Source organism: Loxodonta africana, chromosome 16 (genome assembly GCF_030014295.1).
Source record: "Loxodonta africana isolate mLoxAfr1 chromosome 16, mLoxAfr1.hap2, whole genome shotgun sequence".
Taxonomy (NCBI): Eukaryota; Metazoa; Chordata; class Mammalia; order Proboscidea; family Elephantidae; genus Loxodonta; species Loxodonta africana.
Window position 1 is genome coordinate 11,163,857 of NC_087357.1, and position 14,588 is coordinate 11,178,444.

Genomic DNA, 14,588 nt, shown 5'->3' on the forward strand with positions numbered 1-14,588 from the left:
CACGTGGACAGGATGGCAGTCCAGCAGGGACCAGGCACTCAGTGGTCTGGTGGGGTTAGGAGATTGGCTATTGATGTGGGGGAGGGTGGGGAGCATTGAGCAATAGCTATTAACTGAAAGGTTGGGAGTTCAAGTCCACCCAGAGGTGCCATAGAAGCCAGGCCTGGTGATCTACTTTCGAAAGATCACAGCCATTAAAAACCCTATGGAGCAAAGTTCTACTCTGACACACACGGGGTCACCTGGAGTTGGAATTTATTCAACTGCAACTGGCTTTTTGGAGTTTTTTTTTTTTTTTTTTTTAGGAAATAAGTAAATATAGAGAGAACAATGGAAGCCCATTTTCTCACTGTTGGAAAGGTGAAGGCTAGAAAGAACCCTATGGTATTGGATTGGAATCAGGGGTACAGGTGGGAACTCATGGTTTTCGACAGCTATAGACTGATACAGGGGTAAGTATGGATGTAAATGTGTGTTATACCTACGTTCACACCTCTGTCCTCTGCCACAGTCTGGGAGCAGTGACGCTCAGAGGCAACCTAAGAGCGCCGAGGACCTGGGTCTTAGATTCTAAGTGCCACTTCCCGCTAAAAGGAACCAGGGCTTCTTGGGGAGCTGGCCGATTCTGCTGCTGAGGCAAGATGAGCCTGAAACACTTTTTGTGTCAGAAAGCAAGGAAGGGGTCAAAGAATGGTGGGGCTGTGTCAAAAGTACCCAGAACGAGCTTGAAGGAGCAGCCACTGGCCACGTCATCGACGAAAACAGTGATAGTAACAGATTACAACCCATGGGATAAAACAGGAACCCGTGAGGCCACAGTGACGCAAGTGAATAAGGAGCAGAAAACGTTCTTCCTTACAGTACAAAGCCAACAAGAAACCTACAAAGGGATAACGGTTGGGCACCAATGTTCACTGCAGCATTACTCACAATCGCCAAAAGGGTAGGAACAGCCCGTGTCCATCAGCAGATGAATGGAGAAGCAAAATGTGAGAGAGCCACATGACGGAATATTATTCAGCCACAGCAGAAATGAAGTTCTGATACATGCTACAACACAGATGAACCCTGAAAACATTACACTGAGTGAAAGCAGTCACAAAAGGACAAATACTGTACAATCTCACACGAAGTATCTAGAATCGGCAAATGCATAGAGACAAAGTTTATTAGTGGTTACCAGGGGCGGGTGGGAGGGAGAATAGGCAGATATTGCTTACGGGGTGCTGAGTTTCTGTGAAGGGTGATGAAAAAATTTGAAGACAGATAGCCGTGATGGTAACACAATATGGTAACCGTAACCAATGTCACGGACTTCTACAGAGAAAAATGGTTGAAGTGGCAACTGTTCTGTTATATATAACCCGCTGCAGTCAAGTCAATTCCAACTCATAGTGACCCTATAGACAGAGCAGAACTGCCCCATAGTTTCCAAGGAGCACTGGTGGATTCCAACTGCCGACCTTTTGGTTAGCAGCCTGAGCTCTTAACCACTGAGCCACTAGGGCTCTTTGTTATATATGCTTCACCAAAATAAAAGAAAAAATGATAGATTTATAGAAATCATAGAAATAATTAATTAATTATTAAATTAATTAAACAAGTGGATGAAAATAGGGTGAGGAATAGGATTTCACATGGTCTCAAAGCATCTCCCAAAAACACACAAAGGAAAAAATAATCACAAAGGGAAAAAATCCTAACTTTACATAATTCTATGGCAATCACCATCTTAATCACCGTCTTAACCACTGTTAACACTAGCAGTACTGCGGCGAACAGACATGGCGTGCCTCCTGGTAGGATGCACTGAGAAGGACACACCACTACCTCTGTGATGCTCTGGCTCCAAATGCACTTATAACCTGGTTCTATCATGGGAAACCCTGGACAAGCCCAAATTGAGGGCCACTCTACAAAATGGCCTGTGACCTTCAAAGCTGTCAAGGTTGTGAAAGTCAAGGAGAAGCTGGGGAGCTGCTCCAACTGAGAGTCTAGAGAGGATCCCAAACTGCACGACCCCAGCTTGGAAAGGACGTTCATGGAATAACTGAAGGGACTTGAATGGGGCCTCTCTGTGGGACAAGGGTATGTGGAATTTCTTTGTGCTATTCTTGAAACTTTTCAAAATTATTTGAAAATAAGAACTATGGTAACTCAAGGAGGGCCCGAGTAATTCTCCTGGAGGTGGGGGCGTGTTTTGGGTACAACGGAAGCGGCCCCAATGTGGGGCCAGTGCAGACCCCAGCTTGCCCTGGGATTATGGCACAACTTCTCAGCTCCCTGTACAGAGCAGGTGATCCCTAGCGGCCCTTCCAATCGGGAGGACTCTGAGAACTCCATCACCAGGAAGGGCCTGGAAGAGCCAGGAGTATCCAGGCCAGCCGTGGAAGGGGGTGACAGAGGGGTGGCGAGCCCAGCATGAACAAAGGTGGGGAGTCATGAAAGGGACAGAAGGGGCCCCAGGGGGGCGGGGAGTGAGAGGACTGTCCTACTCAGGTAGACGCTGGGCCGCCCCTGCAATCTCAGGAATGCTGGGAGGCCATGGTAACCTCCCCTACCTGAGCCAGCGTGGTGCTCAGGCTTCTTCCCTGAGAAGGTGCCAGCTGGAAAAGGAAAAAGGCGCTGGCTCGCCTCCACCTGCTTTACATCCTGGGGTCCCCAGGCTGACGGAAGAGTCTCTCTGGAGCTGGCAGGGAGCTCCTCAGTGTACCCTACTCCTCATCGACTGCGCCCACGGGGGTGGTAGAGGAAGGGGCAGAGCCCCGGGAGGCGGGGAGCTCTGGGAGGCCCAGTCAGCAGCACCCCTGGGGCCTGGCTCTCAGGTGCAACCCACCGGGCCAGTCTGCCCCAGTCTTGGCAGCAGACACACAGCAGCCACGAGAGAGAAAGAGAGGGCGTGTGAGTGTGTGTGGGCCAGGAGTCTGGGTGTGAGTCTGTGTGTGGGTGTGTGGGCAGATCCCTGTGTGAGGCCTGGAGGTGTGTGAGGGCCTAGGTGTGAATATGTGTGGCACCTGTGTGTGAGCATGCGTGTATATGTGGGGGGGGGGCCAGGTGTGAGCACGTGTGACTATGAGGGGAACCTGGATGTAAGCATGAGTGAGAGTGTGCGTGTGGGACCCAGGTGTGAGCGTGTGTGAGTGTGTGCAGCCTGGCCCCGGGTGGCTCTAACAGGCCCCACCTCTGCCCCATACCAGGCAGCAAGGCACCTTCTAGCAGCCCCGGCAGAAAGCAAGGGTGAAGAAGAAGGGTGTCTTAGTTATTTAGTGCATTTTTTTTATGACAAGGGGTCAGCTGTTCGAATCTGCCAAGTGCTCCTCAGAAACTCTATGGGGCAGTTCTACTCTGTCCTATAGGGTCGCTATGAGTCGGAATCGACTCAACAGCACTGGGGCACTGGGTATGACAGAAATGGCGCCCTGGTGGTTTTGTGGTTAAGAGCTCGGCTGCTAACCATAAGGTCAGCAGTTTGAACCTACCAGCCACTCCTTGGAAACCCTATGGGGCAGTTCTACTCTGTCCTATAGGGTCGCTATGAGTGGGAATTGACTCAACAGCAACAAATGTTTTTTGATGAATGTATTTTCTCACAGTTTAGGGAGCTAGAAGTCCGAATTCAGGGCACTGGCTCCAAGGAGAGGCCTTCTCTCTATGTCAGCTCTGGAGGAAGTTCCTTGTCTTTTTTTTTGAGCTTCTGCTCCTGGGTGATCTTCATGTGGCCTGGCATCTCTCTTCCCGCATCTCTGCTTCTCTCAGTTGCTTGTTTAATCTCCTTTACATCGAAAAAGAGATTGACTCGAGATTCACTCTACACTAATCCTGCCTTATTAACATAACGAAGACAACCCATTCCCAAATGAGATTATAACCACAAGCATAAAACCAAAAAAAAAAAAATCAAACTGGTTGCTGTCAAGTTGATTCTGATTCATAGCGACCTGATAGGACAGAGTGGAACTGCCCCACAGAGTTTCCAAGAAGCGCCTAGCAGATTCAAACGGCCGACTCTTTGGTTAGCAGCCGTAGCACTTAACCACTACGCCACCAGGATTTCCAACCACAGGCATAGAGGCTGGAATTTACAACACATGTTTTGGGGGGGCACAATTCAATCCATAACAAAGGGAAAATGAAAGTTGACCCTAAAGGGTCTGGAAGAAGACAGCAAAGCCAAGGGCAGAGCCAATGGGCAGGAGCGGGGACAGGAGGGAAGAGACAAAGGGGAGGGTCTGGAGGGGAAAACAAGACCAGGTTGTGCACGCCCCGGGGCCAGCTTGTATGCCAGCAGCTGATGACCTTCAGGAGGAGGTCATGGAAGTGAAAGGAGGCTGGAGGCTTGGGGGCCAGGCCAGGCCAGAATAATGCATAACAAGGTCCCTGTCCTCTCTGGGCCTCAGTTTCCACACTACATCTGGGAGATGGTGACCTTGATCTGATGTGTCTTTGGGTCCTGTTTCCTCATGTATCAAGGGGAGACAGGGCCAGCCTCTCAGGGTTGTCATGGGGACCAGATGCATGGAACGACTGGTCCAGTGTCGGCCAACTGCGTGGGTAGAGTGCGGGCCTTTATATAGCTCAGCATCTGGCCAATGCAGTCCCTCTGCAGCCTCCCCGGGTCATCAGACTGATGGGAACTCACCCTCACAGGTGGCCCATGCTATTCTGAGACAGATCTGCCACACCTCCAAGGTCAAACCTGGCCCTTCTAGCACTTTCCAGAGCACAAAAAAAGCGAGCGGCATAAGCCAAAAGCCACTGTGGAGGTCTCTATCTGCCACTCTGACAGGGTGGCATGGACCAGCCATACACGCTGCATCACCCACGTGTATAGAGACAGCAGCTTTACCTGGGACAGGCTCCCCCATGGGCACGTGTCAGAAAGAAGACAGACCTGAACACTGACCGACTGCGGTACCTCAAAGACTGTTTGGACCAAACCTGAGCAGCCCACAGTTCTCCTTGGCTGTATTGCTAGCAATAGGCTAATCATTGGCCCACTTTTACTAAAGAGGCCAGAGATGGACCAGCTTCAGGCCAAGCTGGATCCAGGTGCTCAAAGGATATAATTGGGATCTGTCTCTCTCTATCTCCTGCATGTTGGCTTTTCACTTGGCTGGCTTTCCCCTGGAGTGACAGAGGTGGCCACAGTAGTTCCAGCTCATATTTCACTGGCTACTTTCCCAGGGATTCCGGCAAATCCTGGGGCCAACTCTGATCACATGCCCATACCTGTGGCCTGGAACCCCCATGCTCCAGACTGGCCAAGCCTGATTCCCAGGTCCAAGCCTGCAGCCCAATGGTGGGCTGGGGGTGCAGGAAGGCTGACCCCAAAGGAGCACAGGGACCACAAACAGAGGAGCAGAGCTCGACATACAGAACAAGATTTGCCGGCCACCCCGTCATATCATAGCTGAGAAAGCAGAGCCTTCCTGTCACACCCAGACCCGGGCCTTTCCCCTGCACCTCACGTCCCAATTCCCTCTTCGGAATCAACCAAGGATGCCCCATCCCAGGCCCCCAGGCTTGCCCTCAATGTCTGCCCTGCCCTCCCCAGGCTCCCCTTCCCAGCAAGGCAAGCCGCCCTCGGCTCCATCCCATCTACCTGGCCACACGAGAGCACAGGGCTCAGTCGTTGTTTCTCAGTCCTTCTACATTATCACCTCCCTCAGGAACCTTTTTAGAAATCATAATCCCGCAGATATCTGTTCATGTACTATGGCCTTTGGAGGGCCACACACCACTGTCATATCTAAGGTTTTCACACCACCCCCCAAGGAAGAGCAGTGGTCCCCTTGGGGCAGTACCAACCTCAGGGAGTCAGGCCCTTTTCTCCCTGCTGCTGGAGGCCAGGAGCGTGGCCGGGATCTTCCAGGAGAGTTAGCTGTATCCCACAGCGCCACTCTGACTGGGGGCTGCCTGAGGAAGTTGGGCTGGGAGGGCTCGCTGAGACCCGAGGCTACACCTGGCCCAGCCAGGCATAGCGCCACTCTGACTGGGGGCTGCCTGAGGAAGTTGGGCTGGGAGGGCTCGCTGAGACCTGAGGGTACACCTGGCCCAGCCAGGCACAGCCCCACTCTGACTGGGGGCTGCCTGAGGAAGTTGGGCTGGGAGGGCTCGCTGAGACCCGAGGGTACACCTGGCCCAGCCGGACACAGAGGATCCTCTGTACAAATAGACCCAACTGCCCGTGACTCTTAGAAGTAAGAGCTACATGGGGGTATGTCTGCGGGGATTGAGGGAGGGTTCCGAAGCTACCCCTTTCTCCCCCACTTCCTCACTTTTCCAGAGGAAGATGCAGAAATTGGACCCCCATCAGCGCATACTCCATCAGTAGATAATGGGTCAAAAGTACTTCTTTCCTGGTCTGTCAGAAACTGCAGCAACAGCAACTCTCTTGGGGACTGACTTGCACCCAGATCTCTGAGGGGCTTGCTGATGGCCTTTGAGGACAGCCAGCAAAGCCAAGGTGGACAAGGTTCATGTCGGGCTTGGAGAACATTCCGGGCGGGCGGCCAGCCCAGGGCAGGGTGGCCAGGCCCCTGTTCCTGCTGCCATCTCAGCATGGTGTCCCCTTACATGGTGGCATGCTTGCTGGAGCAGATCGAAGCTGCCCAGACTTGCCTGGCTTCCCCCATCCCCACCATGCCCCCCCCCAACACAGGCAGTGAGGGAGAAGGAGAGGGTTTAACTACAAAGGCAGGAAGAGTGTGACTTCCGGGGCTGCCACCTGTCACCTCCACCCGCCAGGCCCTGGGGTACAATGAGTGGGATCAGAAGTTCCTGATGCCAGTCCCTGCTCAAGTCGCCCATCCCAGCCAGTCACCCAACTTCCGGAAACACCGCTCAGGATGTCACGGGGTCCCAAACGAGAGGCTCAGCACTCAACACAGTAAGACCCCATCAGGGCCGCAGAGTGCACAGCCGCCCAGCATTTTGAGGGGCAGCGGCCATGCCCAGGACACAGAGCGGTCTGTGTGCCGAGAGTGCCATCTGGAGGGGGACGCAGGCAGTGCAGGTGAGGGCCAGCCCCACGGCTCAGGACAGGTGCAATCACGAGTGCAATTTACAACTGTCCAGTAGCCACGTTAACGGAATTCAAAATAAACAGGTGACGTCAATATCACTAATACATATATTTAATACAACAGGCCCTAAATATCAACACTTCCACATGTAATCGCTATAAAACATGACTAGTGAGATCTTCCACACCACCGTGGCCACCCTGACCACCTGCTGACTGCCTGCAGGCCCTCCAGGTGTAGTCACGGAAAGACGCCGTAAAACATTGTTCAAGAGAAAAAGCATAAAGGTTACAAAATAATAAAATCCCATTTTTGTAAAAAGAAACAAAAATTAGTTTTATGTTTCTCTACAGAGAGAAACAGTCTGAAAGAACATAGCAAACTGTTGAAGGCATTCCCCTTTCCAGGAGATGGCATCACGGGGAATGTCCGTGTTATGATTTTCTTGAAATGACACACAGATAACTCGGCTCTGAAAAGTGTCAACCCCGGCAGCACGGGATGGGTCTCAGCCTTCCACACATCCACCTGCCCACGGTGGGCTTCCTGGCTACACACAGACCTTCTTCAGAGACCCTGCATGGGGCCAGAGCAAGGCCAGTGCCTTCTCTGTCTATAGGGTCACCTGGCTTAGGCTGGAAGCCCCAGAAGACCCCAACTGAGGCCACATTTAATCAGGACAAACAACGTGTTTCCTCCCCAAGAAACCAGAAGAAGCCCTGTGCAAAACGCTATAGTCTGCAGTCCTCACTTGCTGTTAAGCCTCACCCCTGTTCTTTCAAAGCAGGTGTCAGTGGCTTGAGGGGCACTGGGTTGGGCTCCTGACAGTGATGTCTAGGCATCCCCAGCAACTGGGCAACTCTGTGCAGCCATACCAGAGGGCGCCAAGTCCTGCAGCTCCACATGGAGACCCCTACCCAGAAGTTAGCAACAGGACCAGGTGCTGCAACTTTGGGGGGAGTTGGGATTAGCGACCTTAGAGCCCCAGGATGACCTATCGGGGAGCAAGTTTCCGAGGCCTGTGAATGCTGCTCCCTTGGGGAGCTGGGAAGCCCTTCTGTAGGTCCTGAGAAGAAGGAAGGTCCATGGTTCAGGTGTGCCCAGGGACCTCCTGCTCTCAGGGGGGCCAGGAGGGGCGAAAGCACTGGGCTTGCTGATCCTCACTCACCTGTGTCCACCCTTCAGCCCCAGACCCCCAGGTCCTCTGGGTCCTTTGCACAGGAGCGGGATCTCAAGTGAGAGTCAGGCCCCTAATTTGTTTTATCAGCTCTCCCAGGACAGATGTAACTGACTCCCTCTAACACCAGTACACTGGGTACCCATGTTTAACCAAGTCGCCCCAGCATTCACAAAATCATATACTCCCTGGATGGCCGTAACCAAAATCACCTAGAATAAAGCAAGACAACACTCTGAGGTCCGACATGCTTTCAACAGCCAAGTGTGCCAAAGCTAGTCACCACAGGCAGCTGTACCACCCCCTGGAGTGGCCGACACCCACAGATGCCCATAAGTGATCTGCTCAAGACCAGGCTGACTTTTGACCCAGAAAATAAAACGCAACCAAGTTTCAGTTCCAAAGCATTCCTGACCCAGGACTGTAGTCTCTGGGCTCTGTCTCACATGGACACCACAGAGCCCTGGGATGGAGAAGACCGAGCGAAGGGAGAGGGTGAGCAGAGAGGCCGAGTGCTCCCGAACAGTAACCTCCGCCATGCAGCAAAGCATCTGACTGCCCTGTGCCTGACTCCCTGCCAGGGTAGCACCTGGGCCCTCCGCCTTTTTAGCTCCATAATACCAGTTGTCATGGAGTTCGCACTGACTCATGGGGACCCCACATATGTCAGAGTAGAACTGTGCTCCACAGAGTTTTCATGGCTGTGATCTTTTGGAAGTAGATCACCAAGCCTTTCTTCCAAGGTGTCTCCAGGTGGACTTAAACCTCCAACCTTTCAGTTAGCAGCCGAGCACATGAACCGTCTGCACCACCCAGAGGCTCCTTCGGTAATGCACACATATTCAGACTCTGACCCTGTGTCAAAGCTGCTTTATCCTCAGATTAGATCAACAATCTAAATACGGCCAAACCTGTGAAAGCCGGAACTCAACGGGACTGCCTCGTTTTTCTGGGTCTCTAAAGTTTTCTGTCTTTGACGGGGTGCAGTTTACCGCTTTTCTATCGCTCTCTATTAGTGGAAAATATCTGAGGTTTCCTTCTCCGACAGGTTCTGGCTTTCGCAGGTTTTACTGTGTAAGAGCTAAAACCGTAAGATTCTTAGAAAAAGCCATCGGGTAAATCTCCATGACCTTGGATTTGGCGATGTTTTCTTAGATACAACAACTAAAGCACAAGCCATGAAAGAAAAAATATAAAAACTGGATTTCACATTATTAAAAGCTTTTGTGTATTGAAGGACTTTATCAAGAAAGTGAAAATACACCTAGAGAATGGGAGAAAATATTCGCAAATCATATACCCCATGAGGGTATATACATAAAATTCTCTAACAAATCAACAACGAAAGACAAACAATCCAATTAAAATACGGGCCGAGGCCTTGAACAGGCGTCTCTCCAAGGAAGGTATATAAATAGGCAACAAGCACCAGAAAAGACGTTAAAAAGGATTTCTTTTTTAAAAAGCTGCTTTTCCTTCCCCTCTCTCTCTACAAAAGGTCAGCCAGACCCGTCCTTAGAAGACACTTACACAAGAGACAGCGAACGCCCACGTATTGCTCCGATGGGTGCAGAAGATAACCACCTTTATTTTGGAAAACAAAAACAAAAGCCTGCTTGCTCCCAACGACCCGCGTGAGAAGGCCGCGTGAGAAGGCGGGCAAACCTGCCTGCGCAGCACTGACCTGAACTTCCCGGTCCGCACCTGCAGCGCCCGCATCCCGCACCGCTGGGCCCCACCGACGTCACCCACGATGTCATCTCCGATCATGATGGCCTGTCGGGACAGTGAAATACACTCAGAAGTGATGTCCGGAGAATTTTATTCCTGCACGTCTTCATCTTTTTTGACATAATAAACTGCCTGGGTTGATGTTTAAAAACACCAAACCGCCATCATACAAATTAAACAGGATAATATTGTCACCGTATTGATTAAAAGTCACCCCACCTTGAATATATCTCCCGCTGCCACCCCTGTGGGCCGCGGCTCTGAACCGTCTGTATTTGCGCAATTTGAAATCAATCAGCAGACGTCAAAGTGACAAGGACGCTTGGAGATACTGAGGCGGGCGGGCCTCTGCTTGAACAGGGCACGCAGCGCAACTCTGCGTGATGCTAAATATGCTACAACCGAGTTAGCTCCCCAACAACCCCTGGTTCTGTGAAAACCAAGTACCTTCCCCGCACATCTCTGTAGCCTGCAGCTTAAAAGGCTTTGCTTTCAATAGAGAAGACATACAAAGTACTCGAGATAAAACTGCATTTCTTTCTACTGAACATTCTGTACTTTACACTTTCACTGATTTTCTCTGCTCTTTCCCCCGTCCAACCCCATGTTTCCCCAAGTGTGATACCCGTACTGGTGAAAGGCTATGTGATTTTTGGTGCAACAAGGACAGACGTTTTTAATGTAATAGTTTTGTATTTATTTTTAGAGTAACCTATGGTGAGTGAACGATTCTGGTTTTCCATTTAGAATCATGATCAAAATGTCCTTTAAAAGTACATTTACTAACGTTATAAAAGATGAGTCAATTTAAAGAAACATTAAGTAAATCACAGTGCAAGCGGCACAAAGACAGATATGTAAAATATAAAAAATTTTTTTTTCTAGAATGACTGATGTTGAGGAAACTGGCAAATCCAAATGAATTTAATTTTTTGTGTCTATCCAACTAGAAATCATCAAATCACTAAAGAAGAAACAGCCAGTGGCAACATGTTGCCTGAAATGACACCAGCACCGGAGCCAGCAGCACACAGAGACGAATCTAAAGGTGCGTGCAAAGCCAGTGTTACCTGGTTGACTCACGAGGCTCACCCGGAAGCAGACGGCTGGAGGGATTGCTAAGCAGCTTGACCTCCAGCGGCTGTGAGGGCCGTAGGCTGCGGGTATTAGATTGTACTCAGCCCTTCCCAAGGGGTTGTCCTGACACCACTAGGCCACCTCTAAATAGTTGCAGTGTTCCCTACTTGGGACTCAAATGGCTTAAGCTCTACTGCTTATCTAAAGGTTGGCGGTTCAAACCCACCCAGTTGTGCCACGGAAGAAAGGCCAGTCGATCTGCTTCCATGAAGAGTACGGCCAGTAAGACCCTACGAGCAGCTCTGTTCTGTAACACATGGGGTCAACACGAGCTGGAATCCACTAGACGGCCGTGGGTTTGATTTTGATTTCCACTGGTGCCAGAGGCTGCAGGGGCCATCTTACCAGATGACTTCTAATAGATGTAATAGGTCTTCCAACTATTACAAGGAGCCCTGGTGGCACAACAGTTAAGCACTCAGCTGCTAACAGAAAGGTGGGCAGTTTGAACCCACTGGCCACTCCACAGGAGAAAGGCCTGGCAATCTGCTCCTGTAAGCATTACAGCCTAGGAAATCCTCTGGGGCAATTCTACTCTGTCCTATAGGGTCGTTATGAGTGTGAATTGACTCGACAGCACACAACGACAACAACCAATTATTTCATGTCATGCTTGGTGCCTTCCATCCTTCTGGGGAAAATAAACTCACACACACACACAGCAGCAGCAGCAAAGAAATTCTTCCCCTCCCAGGATGTCCTGGGCTAGGACATTTGTTGATGTGGTCCATGGAGATGGAACCAGGGAATCTGGTGCCTTAGAGGAAAAACTTATACAAGGAACATGATTCTACACGATAAACCAATGCCCCAATCCAGTGGAGCCCCAAGAAGGTGCATGTGAGGGTGGAAACCGGGGTGCTAGAGCAGGCGAGGAGGCTGGGGAACGGGGACACTCTGGAGCAGCGGGGGCGTGCAGCCGACTGGGGCAGTGATGCCTGTCTGGGCCAGCTTGTGGGCTCCGCATACCAAAACGCACGCAGGACCCTGGGGACTTCACAGATTTACTATCGGTGAAGGGCAATAACCATGCCAGGAGGAGCAATTATTGCCAAATCATTTAGGATTTAAAAAATCATTGGCAAGAAGACAGAGGTCAGGAGGTGCGCTGTCGGGGGAAATAAAAAAACTCTACCTGTCAGGCCCGATTTCACTTCCTTTCTGACTGCAGTGTGGGAAGGGAGACAGGGACACCAGACAGCAATGCTGGGCCCACAGACAGAAGCACTGCAGTAGCCAAGGCAGGTTTTCTGGGTTGGGTTCAAATTGCAGATTCATTCATCCTTCTTAAATACTTGCCCGCCTGCTAGGGTCTCCTCTTCACCATTCTCAGTGCTGGGTAAAGAGCCGTGGTGGTGATGTTTCGGTGTACAAACTTCCAGGGCCAAAGAGCTTCCCCCCAAAAGCTCATGTTTTCACCCACTGTTTTCATTACCCCGGGACTCTGCCAGGAGAAGCCCTTCTCCCCATCTGAGAGCAGCAAACAGGAGGGATGGCAGGGAGGGAAGAGAGAGCTCAGCCTCTGCCCTTAGCCCAGAGGAGCACACACCCCCCCACAGAGGCATGGCGGAGCATCTAACATCAGGGTGAGCCAGACCTCCAGCTTCCAGGCTCCAAAGAAACCCAGGCTTCCCCAGAAACCTGGAGTTGCCTCATTGCTAAGTAATTCCCCCACAGTCTGACACATTCATAAGGAACAATACCAATACGGCAAAACCTGAAGATCACAGTTTTTTAAAAAGTTAGGAAATAATAATGTCGATAAGGATGTGGGGAAATTAGCACTCATAAATTCCCTGGGTGGTGCAAACGGTTTGCGCTCGACTACTTACCTAAAGGTTGGCGGTTCAAACCTACCCACCCAGTGGTGCCATGAAAGAAAGGCCTGGCAATCTACTTCTGTAAAAATTAAAGCCAAGAAAACCCTATGCAGCACTTCTACTCTGTAACACATCGGGTCCCCATGAGTCAAAATCAATTCAAAGACAACGGTTTCTTAAAATACATATGCAGCTGGTGGGGAAGGTGAATTGATACAACCTTCCTGAACTCTAAATAAGCAATGTGTATCAAACTCTAACAAGGACTCCACTAGGACTCTAAGTCTGGGTTTTCTAAGGCAATAATCAGAAATGTACAAAAACGGTGTTCAGTTCTTTCTCGGCCTTACAACCATCTTGTTAGAAACCTCCGAACCATGAGAGCCAAGTGGAGGAAGAAGCGAATGCGCAGGCTGAAATGCAGAAGAAGAAAGATGACGCAGAGGTCTACGTAAACGCTAGCCTGTCCACACATGGGAGCCACGGCAGCAGGAATAGGGAATGTCCAAGGCCAGGGACGCTGGTACAAGTTGTTGACTGCGTGCTACTGTGTGGAACTTGTCTCGATGGATCTAGAATTTCTATCGCCACTCAATCACAGCGAACACCTCCAAGGGGCCCACCTTGCTCTTACTAAATCAGACCCTTTTGATCTTTTGCACTGGACCTATGACAGTCTGGACTAGTTCTGTTCTCAGTGTGGCTGAGAGTAACATGTGCACAATAAATCATCTCTTCTGCTGTCTTAGCTGAAGAATCAAAAAAAAAAAGGGTGTTCACTAAGGTAACGTACCAGAAGGAAAGGGACACGTCCACCATCAAGGGAAGGTAAGGAACATACGGAGTCCACATGAAGGAATGTTATGCAGCCATGAAAATTACTTTGTAAAAGAATAAGCATAAAAGAAACGGTTCCCAATAGGCTAAAGAACAGGTTTCGAATAGCAGGTACATGTTTATTCCAATGTTGTATTTAAAAAATGTAGGTACAGGCACAGAAAAACATCAGAAAGGTTAAGGGTGAGACTGTGTTTTCTAGGCTGGTGGAATGATAACACTTCTCATTTTCTTGAACTTCCCTGAATTTTTCCTATCTTCTTTAAATGAACACAAACTGCTTCATAATCAGATAAAAAATACTTACGTGCTCTGAGGAGAAGGAAATAAAAACTACTTAAAAAGGCTTTAGGGGAGAAAGGGTCTCAGGAAAAACTTGTTTAAATGCACCAAAGACCCCCATCAGTCTCAGAGAGGCAGCTGCCAGGACTGAGAACAGAGGAGCTACTGCTCCTGGCCCCCACGGTGCTCGGTGCTGAAGTGCACACTGCATCCCAGCATCTGGGCCTATTCTAGTTAGGAAGTGAGCAGGAGGTCACTGAGTGGACACAGCTGGGGGCGGGGCCTGGGCTAGGTGGGGCGGGGGCCTGAGCAAGGTGGGGGGTGGGGCCTGAGCAAGGTGGGGGGTGGGGCCTGAGCAAGGTTGGGTTGGGGCCTGGGCTAGGGGGTGGGGCCTGGACTAGGGGGAGCTGTGCCTGGGCTAGGTGGGGCGGGGCCTGGGCTAGGTGGGCGGGGGCCTGGGCTAGGTGGTGTGAGCTCTTGCCCCTGAGTGGGCTAGGGCCTGAGCTGGGGCGGGGTGGGCCCTGGCCTTGGTGGGGCAGACGATAGCCTGGGTGAGGCAGGGACTGGGCAAGGTGGGGT

The 14,588-nt window shown here is 50.8% G+C and overlaps 1 protein-coding gene across 2 annotated transcripts in view; it reads right to left on the reverse strand.

Moving 5' to 3' along the window:
* Positions 1–14,588, reverse strand: part of LHPP (phospholysine phosphohistidine inorganic pyrophosphate phosphatase) — a 139,687-nt gene that overhangs the window by 75,165 nt on the left and 49,934 nt on the right. The window contains exons 6-7 of one of the 2 annotated variants that reach the window (XM_064269211.1): positions 9,887–9,978; positions 1,191–3,772 (exon numbers count right to left, since the gene is read on the reverse strand). In XM_064269211.1, the coding sequence (XP_064125281.1) occupies positions 3,712–3,772; positions 9,887–9,978 (153 nt within the window). In that variant the 3' untranslated portion in view covers positions 1,191–3,711. Of the gene's footprint in view, positions 1–1,190; positions 3,773–9,886; positions 9,979–14,588 lie in introns of those variants that run through there. The other variant, XM_003419671.4, reaches the window with a different exon arrangement.